At 40.0% G+C, this 12,428-nt stretch overlaps 1 protein-coding gene across 1 annotated transcript in view; it reads right to left on the bottom strand.

The window, feature by feature from the left end:
- The window catches only part of LOC109301102 (bifunctional heparan sulfate N-deacetylase/N-sulfotransferase 3), a 176,865-nt gene that overhangs the window by 101,189 nt on the left and 63,248 nt on the right, over nucleotides 1–12,428 (bottom strand). The window contains exon 4 of the mRNA XM_019522025.1: nucleotides 640–727. Within this exon, the coding sequence (XP_019377570.1) occupies nucleotides 640–727 (88 nt within the window). The remainder of the gene's footprint in view (nucleotides 1–639; nucleotides 728–12,428) is intronic.

The following is a 12,428-nucleotide window of genomic DNA, read 5'->3' as shown; positions in this document are numbered from 1 at the left end:
CTGCCTGTCCCCTCCCCAGTCTGCTATGTGCCACACACAGAGACTGCCTGTGTCACTTGTGACATGCATATTGCAGGTTGGCTACCTTTGATTTAGAGTATCCACCAACGTGACCATAAATGGTTTAACTCTCTGGTTTTGTCAAAAGCATTCATATGTAAAGTTCTGAAAATATTACTTACCTAGCTTTCTATGGAAATTACTTTGTTAAATTACAAAACATATCAAGAAATACAGATAAATTGGAAGGCAATGGATCGAATAGTTTACATGCATACCTGAATCATAAAGTTATGAAAGTTGAATGGATTCTTAACAATTTTTAGAACATTTTAAGCATATTTTACTATGCTTAAAATGTGTGTCTAATCTATCAGAGCACTGTATAAATATATGAAGTATAATTTACATAAATTATATCTTTTTTTAAAAATATAAAATATAGGAAAACTGTAAATACGTATTTAAATACTATGTGTAAAACTTTATTCTAAAAAAAAACAAACCATAAGGCCATTTCCCTATTTCTTATTCTGAATAATAAAGCGATACTGTATTATTACAGTCATTTCTATATCCTTTACACTTTCAAGAATACTAATAACCAAAATATAAATTATTATAATTTTTAAGTCTTACCTGTGTGGTAAAACTTCCCAGAAAATCCCAGGTTGAAAGTAAAATTTGTAATCTGAGATCGCAAAAGATTCTGAGTATCAAGAAGGGCCTGAAATAAACATAAAAAGTGCGTCAGATGCAGAAGAACATAGTACTGTAATATAAAGATTGTGTTTTTAATTATAAACTATTCTCATCATTTTCCATGTATAAAAAGAGATCTTTACTCATCAGAGCTAAATAATATGAAATGTCTTCACTTCTTAAGGATTAAAGAGCAAATGTATCACTGAAGTAAATTACATGCCATTTCATGGAGGTCAAACTTATAACTAGACTTCCCCTAGTAAAAATTACTGTGGTATGTTTTATCTGTAGCTTTCAAAGCACTCTGCATGGGATGTTAGTATCATTATCCCCATATTACAGTCGGAAAAATGGAGGAACAACAAGAAGAGATTTTTCCATGTTCGCTGTTCCATGTTCACATAGATCCCAGCCTCTTGAGTCCTAATCTATTGAACTCACCCCAGTTCTACCCTCTTAGATACTCTTTGCATCATATATATGTATGTATATTTGTAGGATATTTTATTCTTGTTTAAAATTTACTGGCAAATTTGCTTAAGAGCAGAAAAGGAACTGAGATGAAAACTGAGACTTATTTTGAACCGAAAAGAAAACCAGCATAGTTGAATGGCAGAGTTGCAGATGCATTAAGCAGAAAAAAGGCTTCTTTCAAAATGCGGACATCAAATCCCAATGAGGAAACAAAAGAGCATAAATACTGGCCAATCTAATGTAAAACTATAATATGACAAGATAAGAGATAATTTGAGGAGAAACTTGGTAGACACACAAAAGATAACAATAAAAATATCTTTAAGTACATAAGAAACTGAATACCTGCCAAGGAGTCAGTTGGGCCTTCAGATGATCAGGGTGTAAAAGGACAACAGGTTGAGAAACTAAACTTTTTTTGTGGTGTTTTTTTTTATTACTGGGATTTTGCGGTGGGGAAGGGGCAGGGCTGCGCTGCCATAACAAGGATTGGCCTCCCCTCAACTCCCCTGCTGTCTGCCCCTGGCAGCCAGTATCTCAGAAGTGGCTACATTTCTGGAATCAGAAGTGAATGTCTGTTTACCTGCTTCCCAGTTAAATCTATGCAGCTTAGATTAAACCGATTGCAAAGATTGAACCGATTCAGCCTCTGGCTTTTTGACTTCTGTATTTAGCCTAACTGCTGGAGGCTACAAGTGAAAGAGGAACAGTGGAAAAAGCCCTGATCATTCTCAGTTCATTCTCCCTTTCAGAATTCACTTTCTACCACTGTGTGACACAGGATACTGGGCAAAACGGACTTATGGTATGTCCCAGTAAACAGCAATTCTTATATTCCAAGGCTCTGCTGATGTCTCTGCACAAAGTCTCGCATAAGCAGTTAGCTTACTGACTGTTAGCATGAGTGTACTTCCATTAAATTAGTACGAACAGAAAAGCATCATGCAAAGAAAGAAATGGGCAGTTATTATTAATCAAATACATCTTAATTCTTCATATTTCTACACTGTTTATCTTCTGTTACTCCAAAGAGTTACAAAGTATTTCAGATGACTCCCAAGCACCGAGACTGTAAAATGGAACAACACAATTATGTTAGTTTTGTTTTTTTGCTTTACAACCCCCCCTCCCCCAAACTTTTACTTCTGATTAAAAAGCCAAAAAAGCCTAAAACCAAAACCAAAGAACAAAAAAACAACCCCCTCCCAAACAAACAAAAAAGGTAAGATCTCCCTGGAAGAGCACAGTGTATGACTATTGCTCTACAGGTTCTGCTGAACTAGACACTACTGTCTATTTGTGAAGTCTTCAGGTATTTGTTAGAGGCATGGTTTATAGCTACCTAAGATAAAATGTATAGTTATTTTATACCTATACATAGCATACATACATACTCATGCACACATACACACTGAGTCTAGTAAGCAGCAACAGCCCTGAAACCACATGGCTGAAAGAAAATAAAGTTGGTGTATTGCAGGTCATCACAAGAGTCTTCAAAAATGACATAGGCAAAAAGACATTCCACAAAGATGTCTTTTAATGTTGTCCTTATTGCTTATTTCAGAAATTAACAACAATAGTATGTTAAGGAAAAGTGAATGCATTTAAAATCACAACGGGAATAATAGGAAAATTACTGAAGATTTTCCACATACAAAGAGCAAGCAGGCACAGAACTTTTCTTGAAATTCAATGACTTAACTCCCATTTGTGCCTTTGAAAATCTCATTCGAAATGTTAATGATTTGAGTCTTTTAAAATGTACACCTTTCTTAACTCTCTTTTCTGTTATTAATTTATTTAAAAATGCAAGCTTTTAAAAGCAAAACACTAAGGGCACCAGATTGTAAATTGAGAAGTATAGCACATCTATTGTCTCCCATCCCTCAGACCCTCACTGCCACACATTTGCATTTTCACAGACCTCCATTTGGTATTTTGGCTTCTATTCTACCCAGGAGAGCACACAATTCATCAGCAGACTCTCTATATGCCTGAAGAACGGTGTTTGTGCCTGAAAGCTTGCAAAGAACATTCTTTTCCAGCTATTTAGTTGGTCTAATAAAAGAGATCACATCTACCCAAAGAACCTTGTAAGCAATATATATATTGCTTACTTATATAGATGAAAAACACCCAGAAGAAAAAACATAAAACAACACAATGACAATCCTCATGGATATAGATACCAGACATCTTTTTGCGACATATCTGAAACAGAAGTTTAAGGGAAAAATTTGCATCCACTTAAATATGCATTCTGCTCCAGCTGCTAGATGAAGTGCAGTCATCCTTAAATGAACAGCTTCAAAACACTGTAACTTGAATAAGTTTTATTACACACAACATTTATGTTCTTTACTGCATCCATCTGCGACAACATAAACGTTCTCTGTGGAATATTGTCTCTGGTGTCTGATAACTTTCTGTATGACACTTTCTACGTGTAGACAAGATTTTTGGGTAAATATGGTATCTTTTATTAGATCAACTAAATAGTTGGCAAAATTGTTCTTTGCAAGCTTTCAGGTCCAAACACCTTTTTCCCTCTGCCTGAAAAAGGGTGTTTGTACCCAAAAGCTGGCAAAAACCATTTTTTCCAACTATTTAGTTGGTCTAATAAAAGACATCACATCTACCCAAAGAACCTTGTCTGCATATGTCCTTAGACCAACACGGCTCCAACCAACACCCCAGAAACAGCTTCTATATGTTACTTTCATTGTGGTGGTGTCCATCTTTAAATTGTAGTAATGTGCTGTAGCTAAAGGCCTTATCTGTATCCTGCTGGGAATATTCTACCTACCTCTGAATCTATCATCTCCACTATAGTTTCTAACTGATGGAATATCAAAAGAAAAAGAGGAAGAAGAAAACTGTAGCAATGCTGGAGAGAAAGAGACCTTTGCAGAAATTCTTCATTGTACTTTTCTGATATGTCAAAGTCACTGCATCATGGATATGAGAGTCACCATTCAAAGTATTTGAAAATGAAAAGAGAGAGAGGGAGAGACTGCATGATATCTCTGTGATAACTTGACAATTGATTTTTAGTCTATGGAAGGAAGAGGGTTTTTTTGCTTCCTTCTATGGTTGAAAGTAAATGGAAGGAAGAGGGTTTTTTTCACCTTCATGCATTTATAATGGTGAGTCCTTTAGTTCAATTTCATTTAGGCTAGAAAGCATGACAAAATGATTTGTTGTTGATCCTAACTGATTTTTTTCCCACATTTATTAGAAGTAGAAGCATTTATTAATCTCCAAAAAAATTTGAAGCTTGTCCCTTACAGAGTAAATTTTGAAAGATTTAGTGTGGAGCTTAGGCATGTGATGCTCATTAAAATCTACAGCAGTCACGCTGCTAAAAGCCTGCATATTCTTTTGGAAATTTAGCAGATAAAGTCAACCATGCTTACATGTGCCTACCCACATGCTACCTGTTCTGTCTCTAAAGCAGGAGAGTACAGACCTACTGTGAACTATTTTCTATGCAGACAAACTGAGATAACATTTGGATTAGCATGCCTATGATTATTTTCTGGGTGACTTGACATTTTACTCATCATTTAGATTTTAAAAGCAAAATGTTAAAACCCATGAAAAATATACAGCAGCAGATGGCAAGGACTATTATTGCATTTCTGAGAGACAGAAAGAGTGTGGGGGGCCAAATCTAAAATTTTGTTTCTAAATTCTGTTTTGTACGCTTGTGGTACACTGGGAATTTTGTTTTTTGTGTTTTTTTTAAATGATTGCTTTTACGAAAATCTCTTCAGGGTATCTGTGTAACCAGGGGTCAGCAACCCCTGGCACATACCAGAGCATGGCACATGAGGCCATTTTGCTGGGCAGCTGTTGCCATCCCTGGTTGTTGTTTCCAGCAGGCAGCTGGGAGGCTGCAGGCCCTGCTGCAAGCAGACCGGGCTCCATGGCTGGCAGCAGCTACTCAGACCCTGGGTCAGCTGTGGCCCATAGACTGCACACAGCTTGCAGGAGCCCCAGCATACAGCGGGGGTCGGGGTGGGGGTCAGGCTGGGGTTGTGCTGCCTCAGGCCCCCCTCCTACTGTCTGCTCTGAGGTGCATGTGCACCCACCGGCTATATGGAGCTGATGCTGGGGTTCTGGAGCAGGGGTGGGGCTAGCCTCTTCTCAGTGGGGAAGCTAGGCTGGGCCTGGGCTCAGCGGGGCCGGGAGGCTCCATCCCTCCCAGCACTGCCACAGCTGCCTGCCTTCCCTGCTCCTGCCAGCCCCGAGCCCAGCCCCCCTCACTGGGAAGAGGCTGGTGCCACCCCTGCCTGGAGTGCTGCATGTTTGCGGGCTCAGTTTTGTGGGGTGGGCAGGAGGTGGCAGTGCTAGGAAGGTGACTACAAGGGGCTAAGGCAAATTTTGGGGTGCCCTCCCAAGGCTTCCCCCCTAGTGCCGTCCCTGCACCTGGATGATAGGAAAGCTCTGAACCGGGACCTCAGCAGGTCTCACTGCAGCCCGCGAGCCAGCTCCCTGGGGAAGCACAGAGGCTGTGGCGGGCTCAGGACATTATCGAGTTGGACTTTGTCTTGCGGCCCAGGTGTGTCTGGTTCTGTGTGTTTCTGTTTATGTATCTGTGTGTCTGGTTCTGTACGTTTGTCTATATGTGTGTCTGATTTTGTGTGCACACGTGTGTCTGGTCTGGGCAAGTGTATGTGTATATCTGTTCTGTGCATGTGTGTTTACGTGTGTATGTCCGGTTCTCTCTCTCTTCTCCTTTTTCCTCTCTTCCTTTTCTTTGTCTTTCCCACTCTCTCTCTCCTTTTCTCTTCTTTCTCACTTTCATCACAACATGCTTAACTAAAAAAGACTACAATACAAGGTAGTATATGAAGTTTTGTTTATTGTTACCTGGTTTAGAATTTTTTAGAAAACCTGGTATTTATTGTAGAAAAAGCAACATTTATTATTATTATTAACTATATTAATATGCAGTGCATCCCGCCACATACCCCCCACCCTGGTTCTGGTGTTCTGGTATGCCGGCAGTCCGGCATCTTACAAGGTAGACATTGCAGGGATTTTTGGCACTCAGGCCAAAAACGTTGCCTACCCCTGGTGTACGCAGAGTTCTGTGTTATTGAACTATGTATCTTACAAATTGTTCGTTGCCATCTACGTATATTTATAAACATGTAATTAATTACTATAATTGAATGGATTTTTTGTCAAGTGTTATCATGTACTTTTTAAAATAAAAATATTTTATTTCTTTGTAACTTCTCCTAGCTAAGATTGAGGGCTCTGGAAATTCCTTTCACTGAGCTTGAGTTTCTCAGTGTATGAGACAGGAACAAGGATGGTTGTTCAAGTACTGATGACATTTTCTTCACTGGCAAACTTCCCAAAACAATCCTTGAAAGGGACAATATAACCTAGGAAAGTGATAAAAGTGATTGTGATCATAAAACATAACACTTCTTTAATTCTTGCATCTGATATATAGGTATCATAAGTAACAGAGATAGGTATAGATATAGTAAATATTTATGTACTTTCAACTTATATTTATCCATTTTGCTCCAATGAAGTCACGGGAGTTACTTCAGTTTTCTTTTGACATTTATATCACTGTAAAGGTAGGCATCTGAGCACATAACTAGCATTTTCCAGGGTCCACAGACCTATTTTGGTCATTGTAATTTCCTGTCTGATAAACTGCCATGACTATTTACAAGCAGACTTAATCTAATGATTATCATAACCTAAATAATTTAAAACGACTCAACTCTGTGAAGCAGTGATTCCCATTGTGCTCTAAGGCTCATGGAGCCCTTGTGGGCAATCCATGGGGAGCTGGCTGGTTATAGAGCAATGACACCATGTTTTAGCTGCCAAATGAAATTTAATAATTTACAGTAATTGTTTACAAAAATATTCACAATACTTTAATACATTTAATATAATACATCCTAATTTTAAAATGTTCACATTTTCCAATGAAGAAATGGCTGTGACCATGTGATGTGATGTGGACAATAAGGTCACAAATGGACGGAGATATCTTTTACTCAGATGCTGCCCAGGTCATGAGAAGTTGGAGAATTCTTGCTTTCCCCTACATAGCCTCCTTCCTCCTCACAACAATAATATTTACGTATTTTATATCACTTTCCTTTCAAAGATCTCCATGTCATTAACAAAAGAAAGTACATTTTCTTAGTCCCATTTTACAAATGGAGCATCTGAGGCATATAAGTCACTTGCCTGAGAAAGCCAGGAATAAAATTTGGGTCACCAAGCTTCCTATCCATTTCCTTCCCCCACAATCACTTTGCCACCCTGCCTCACATTCTATTTAGAGTGACTTCATTTGACTATCCTCTCAGAGAAGTTTTTGAAATGTCAGCTTGTCTTTAATAAACAGCAACAATTTGTTCAATATAAACCAAATTTATATGCCCAAACATCCCTTGGCATTAGCAGAGTTCAGATGATGAGCCAGATGTTATAGTTAAGCTCTATTATCTCTACCTACAAGTAACTGTAATTTGTTTCTGTAGTCATACTGATAATATTATAATATTTTTCCCCAGTATACACTGAAACTTAAGGCAAAATCCTGTTTGCCTTCCATAAAGAACTACACTGATTTTAACAATGCTAATATGAGTAAGGCCAGCAGGATTTGCTCCAAATATTTCTTTGATTACTAGCACGACTGTGATATTGCAATACAACCTTAGCTCAGTTATTGGTTTATCTCAGTAATAAAGTATGTACAAGCTCTAATTTTTCAAGAAAGTCTGTTTTGTCCATGTTTGTCAGCAAGCAAATGCTACTTCTTTAATATATGCATTACAAGATTCCATGTTTCTAAATCTGTGTTGGTTCTTTATAAGGACTTGTCTACTTAAGACACTCTGGAAATGTTAAGACGAAAGTGTGAAGGGAAAGCATGTTTTTTAAAGTGCATTCTGGAGCACATTCAGAAGTGGTCTATAAAGATTATTTTATCTTGCTCCCCTTTGATATCACGTATGAGCTCATTTGTCTTAAATTATCCAAGTATCCCCAGATAGACAGGCTCTAAGAAAACTATTAATGCAGGGGTTGGAACTCATAGATTCATAGATGTTAGGGTCGGAAGGGACCTCAATAGATCATCAAGTCCGACTCCCTGCATAGGCAGAAAAGAGTGCTGGGTTCAGATGACCCCAGCCAGATGCCCATCCAACCTACTCTTAAAGACCCTCAGGGTAGGGGACAGCACCACCTCCCTTGGGAGCCCATTCCAGACCTTGGCCACTCTAACTGTGAAGAAGTTCCTCCAAATGTCTAGTCTAAATCTGCTCTCTGCTAGCTTATGGCCATTATTTCTTGTGACCCCCAGGGGCGCCTTGGTGAGTAGAGCCTCACCTATTCCCTTCTGTGCCCCCATGATGAATTTATAGGCAGCCACAAGGTCACCTCTCAACCTTCTCTTGCAGAGGCTGAAGAGGTCCAGGTGCCTTAGTCTCTCCTCGTAGGGCTTGGCCTGCAAGCCCTTAACCATATGAGTGGCCCTTCTCTGGACCCTCTCCAGGTTATCCACATCCCTCTTGAAGGGTGGAGCCCAAAACTGGACGCAGTATTCCAACTGTGGTCTGACCAGCACCCGACAGAGGAGAAGTATCACCTCCTTGTTTTTGTTTGTCATGCATCTGCTGATGCATGATAAAATGCAGTTAGCTTTTCTGATGACTTCGTCACACTGGTGACTCATGTTCATTTTGGAGTCCACTAGGACTCCAAGATCCCTTTCCACAAACTTGGATAGAGTACACTTCACGCCCTCGTCCAAGTCACTTATGAAGACACTGAAGAGTATCGGTCCAAGAACCGAGACCTGCGGGACCCCACTACCCACTCCCTTCCAGGTCGATACCAACTCATCCACTACCACTCTCTGGGTATGACCCTTTAGCCAATTTGCCACCCACCGGACTGTGTAATCATCCAAGTCACAGCCTCTTAACTTGTTCACCAGTATGGGGTGGGATACCGTATTGAAGGCCTTCCTGAAGTCTAAGTAAACGATATCGACCCCTACTCCTGTGTCAAGGTGTTTAGTAACCTGGTCATAAAAAGAAACTAGATTAGTCAGGCATGATCTACCTGCTACAACCCCGTGCTGGTTTTCCCTCAGCATAATTTTTCCTGCTGGGCTTTCACATCTATGAGCCTTAATAATCTTTTCAAAGACTTTGCCAATGATGGAGATGGGACTGACTGGCCTATGGTTGCCTGGATCCTCCTTCCTCCCCTTCTTGAAAATAGGGACCACATTGGCCCTTTTCCAGTCCTCCAGGACCTGTCCTGTGCGCCGAGTGCTCAAATATTCTTGCCAGTGGCTGTGCAATGGTATCTGCCAGTGCCTTCAGTACCGTCAGATGGAGCTCATCCGGGCCTGTCGACTTAAACACATCCAGTCCTTTCAAGAGACTCTGCAACATCTCAGGGTCAACACTTGGTAGTCTGGTGCCCAGCTGTCTCCTCTCTACAATGTAAGACTTGTATTGCCCCTTGTTTAGGAAGACTGAGGCAAAGAACTCATTGAGGAGTTCAGCCTTGTCCTCCCTGTCTGTCACCAATTGTTTTTGCCCATTCAGTAGTGGTCCTATTCCACCCTGGGCCTTCCTTTTACTCCCTATACAGCTGAAAAACAATTTTTGTTATCCTTAACTTGGGATGCCATCCTAAGCTCCATGGTAGCTTTGGCCTTTCTAACTTCCTCCCTACAACTGCGAGCTGAGGAGGCATACTCCTCCTTAGTAATCTTACCCTGTTTCCATTGCTTATATGCCCCCCTTTTTGCCCTTAGGCTGCTCTGGATTTCTCTGGTCAGCCAAGGAAGCCTCTTGGTCCCTTTCCCCCTTTTTCCCCACATCAGAATTGTCTCCCTCTGTGCCTGAAGGATCATTTCCTTAAGGCACAGCCACCCGTGGTCAGATTTGGGATATGCTCAAAAACCTGTTTCCCTGGTGCATACTCCACACTATTTCTTCCTCTGCTCCTCCTTCCAAGTTCCATTAATATTGCTAGGCTACCTGCTCATTAAAAGTGACAAAATCAAAACCAAAATGGATTCAGATACAGAACTGAAAAAATGCAATATGCATGTACAGAGGATATTACAAACACTTCTGGTCCACAACAAATTTAAAGAACCATAATTTTATCTAAGATAGTTTAAAAGCATCCCTTTAACATTTTAAAGTGTAGTGCTAGTTATTTGCAGAAGTATTTGGAGGTACATTTTGCTATATTTTCATAGAAGAACTATTTTGTTTATGAGAAAAAGTTGTTTCAGTCATGATAAATTATGTATTTGTGGAATAACATTAAAATTCAATATATGTTCTTTCTGGAATTCCCAGAGTATTCTTTTTGAGACCCAATACCATAAATTCTTAATATACATAGCAGAAAGGATATCTGCTGTGGGTACTTTAGATACATTTGAAAAATATTTGGAATATTCTTCAAATAAAGGCAGGAAAATACTTAAATTTTTCTTTGACACTGCATTCTCTTATCTGAACTGCGAAAATGGAGGGGGCAAATGAAAGAAAAGAGAACAAAAGAAATCTTTAGCTTGTTCAACACAGCTGAGCTGGCAGAAATAAATTATAAATACGCTGTAAATTACATAGGTGGAAAAACATTGCTCTGGAATTGTGGGAACTGAGAAGCCAACTGATGACAGAAAAGATAGGAAGCCTGATAAAATAAGTATGGAAGGATGTCTATTGACACCAGACAAACATTTTAAGTTTCAGACTTACTAGATTTAGTTTATGACCTGAACAAAATGATAACCATTAACACTACTTTGAATAACAAAATTAAAACAGCAAAACGTATTTCAAAGTTTCTTCATATATAGCAGCTTCAGGAAATTATTAGTTTCAAATCCTGCTTTCAATTAAAAGCAAACACGGGTTTTGAAAAGCCTACAAAACCTCCTTTTTAGATGCAACAGCTTAAATGTACTGTATGTTAGTGGAATGGCTATTTACAGTTAACCAGCTAATGTAGTGGCAACATTTAAAGCATAAATTACATGCGCAAATTCCTTGGGGAAGGAAATGAAGTATCTTATGCCAAACATGCAAGAACTGCTATTGTTCACAGTCGCTAAGATTTTTTTCTGTAACAGCTGTAAAATGTCAAATTTCTTCAGTCTTACTTAGGGCCCAATCTTGCAGTTGTGGCATAAGCAAAGCTCCCATTGACTGTACTTTAAGTATAACTTGGAGCAGATGATCACATACAGTTATCTACGGACTTCAAGGTCAAACCAAAAGCAATGCTTGTACCAAAGAGATTGAGTCTAAGATTTTTGTTCTGATATTGTGTGTCTTAGCATTTTAATGCCCCACTCAAAACATATTGGCCCTGATTTTCAGAATAGTTCAACATCCACAACTCTAGTTTAAGTAAACTGAAACTGTGATGGGGTGGTCAACACCTTCAAAACTTACTTAAAGTACTCCTGCCACCATTTTTCAGCATGGGGACTCTGAGACACATGATGCTCAGGTGCTTTAACTGCCCGCCCCCAGAGCACAGGCATAACTGCCCCATAAGGTGTCACAAGATGAGACCCCAAATGGAGGAAGTCCCATTGACAACTTTAAAAAATAATGAGCCAAATGGTTTAGGCTAGGGACAGAATTTACATATAAACTGGTTTAAACCTGTAACAGAACATAGGTTCAGTGCACATAAACTGGTTTTGGTCATTTTCATAGATTCATAGATGTTAGGGTCGGAAGGGACCCCAATAGATCATCAAGTCTGACCCCCTGCATAAGCAGGAATGAGTGCTGGGTTCAAATGACCCCAGCCAGATGCCTATCTAACCTCCTCTTGAAGCCCTCAGGGTAGGGGACAGCACCACCTCCCTTGGGAGCCCATTCCAGACCTTGGCCACTCTAACCGTGAAGGAGTTCTTCCTAATGTCTAGTCTAAATCTGCTCTCTGCTAGCTTATGGCCATTATTTCTTATAACCCCCAAGGGTGCCTTGGTGAGTAGAGCCTCACCTATTTCCTTCTGTGCCCCCATGATGAATCTTTAGGCAGCCACAAGGTCGCCTCTCAACCTTCTCTTGCAGAGGCTGAAGAGGTCCAGGTGCCTTAGTCTCTCCTCGTAGGGCTTGGCCTGCAAGCCCTTAACCATACGAGTGGCCCTTCTCTGAACCCTCTCCAGGTTAGCCACTTCCCTCTTGAAGGGTGGC

Source organism: Gavialis gangeticus, unplaced genomic scaffold (assembly GCF_001723915.1).
Source record: "Gavialis gangeticus isolate Ggan-Ray unplaced genomic scaffold, GavGan_comp1, whole genome shotgun sequence".
Taxonomy (NCBI): Eukaryota; Metazoa; Chordata; order Crocodylia; family Gavialidae; genus Gavialis; species Gavialis gangeticus.
This window is presented reverse-complemented; position numbering and strand designations above follow the sequence as displayed.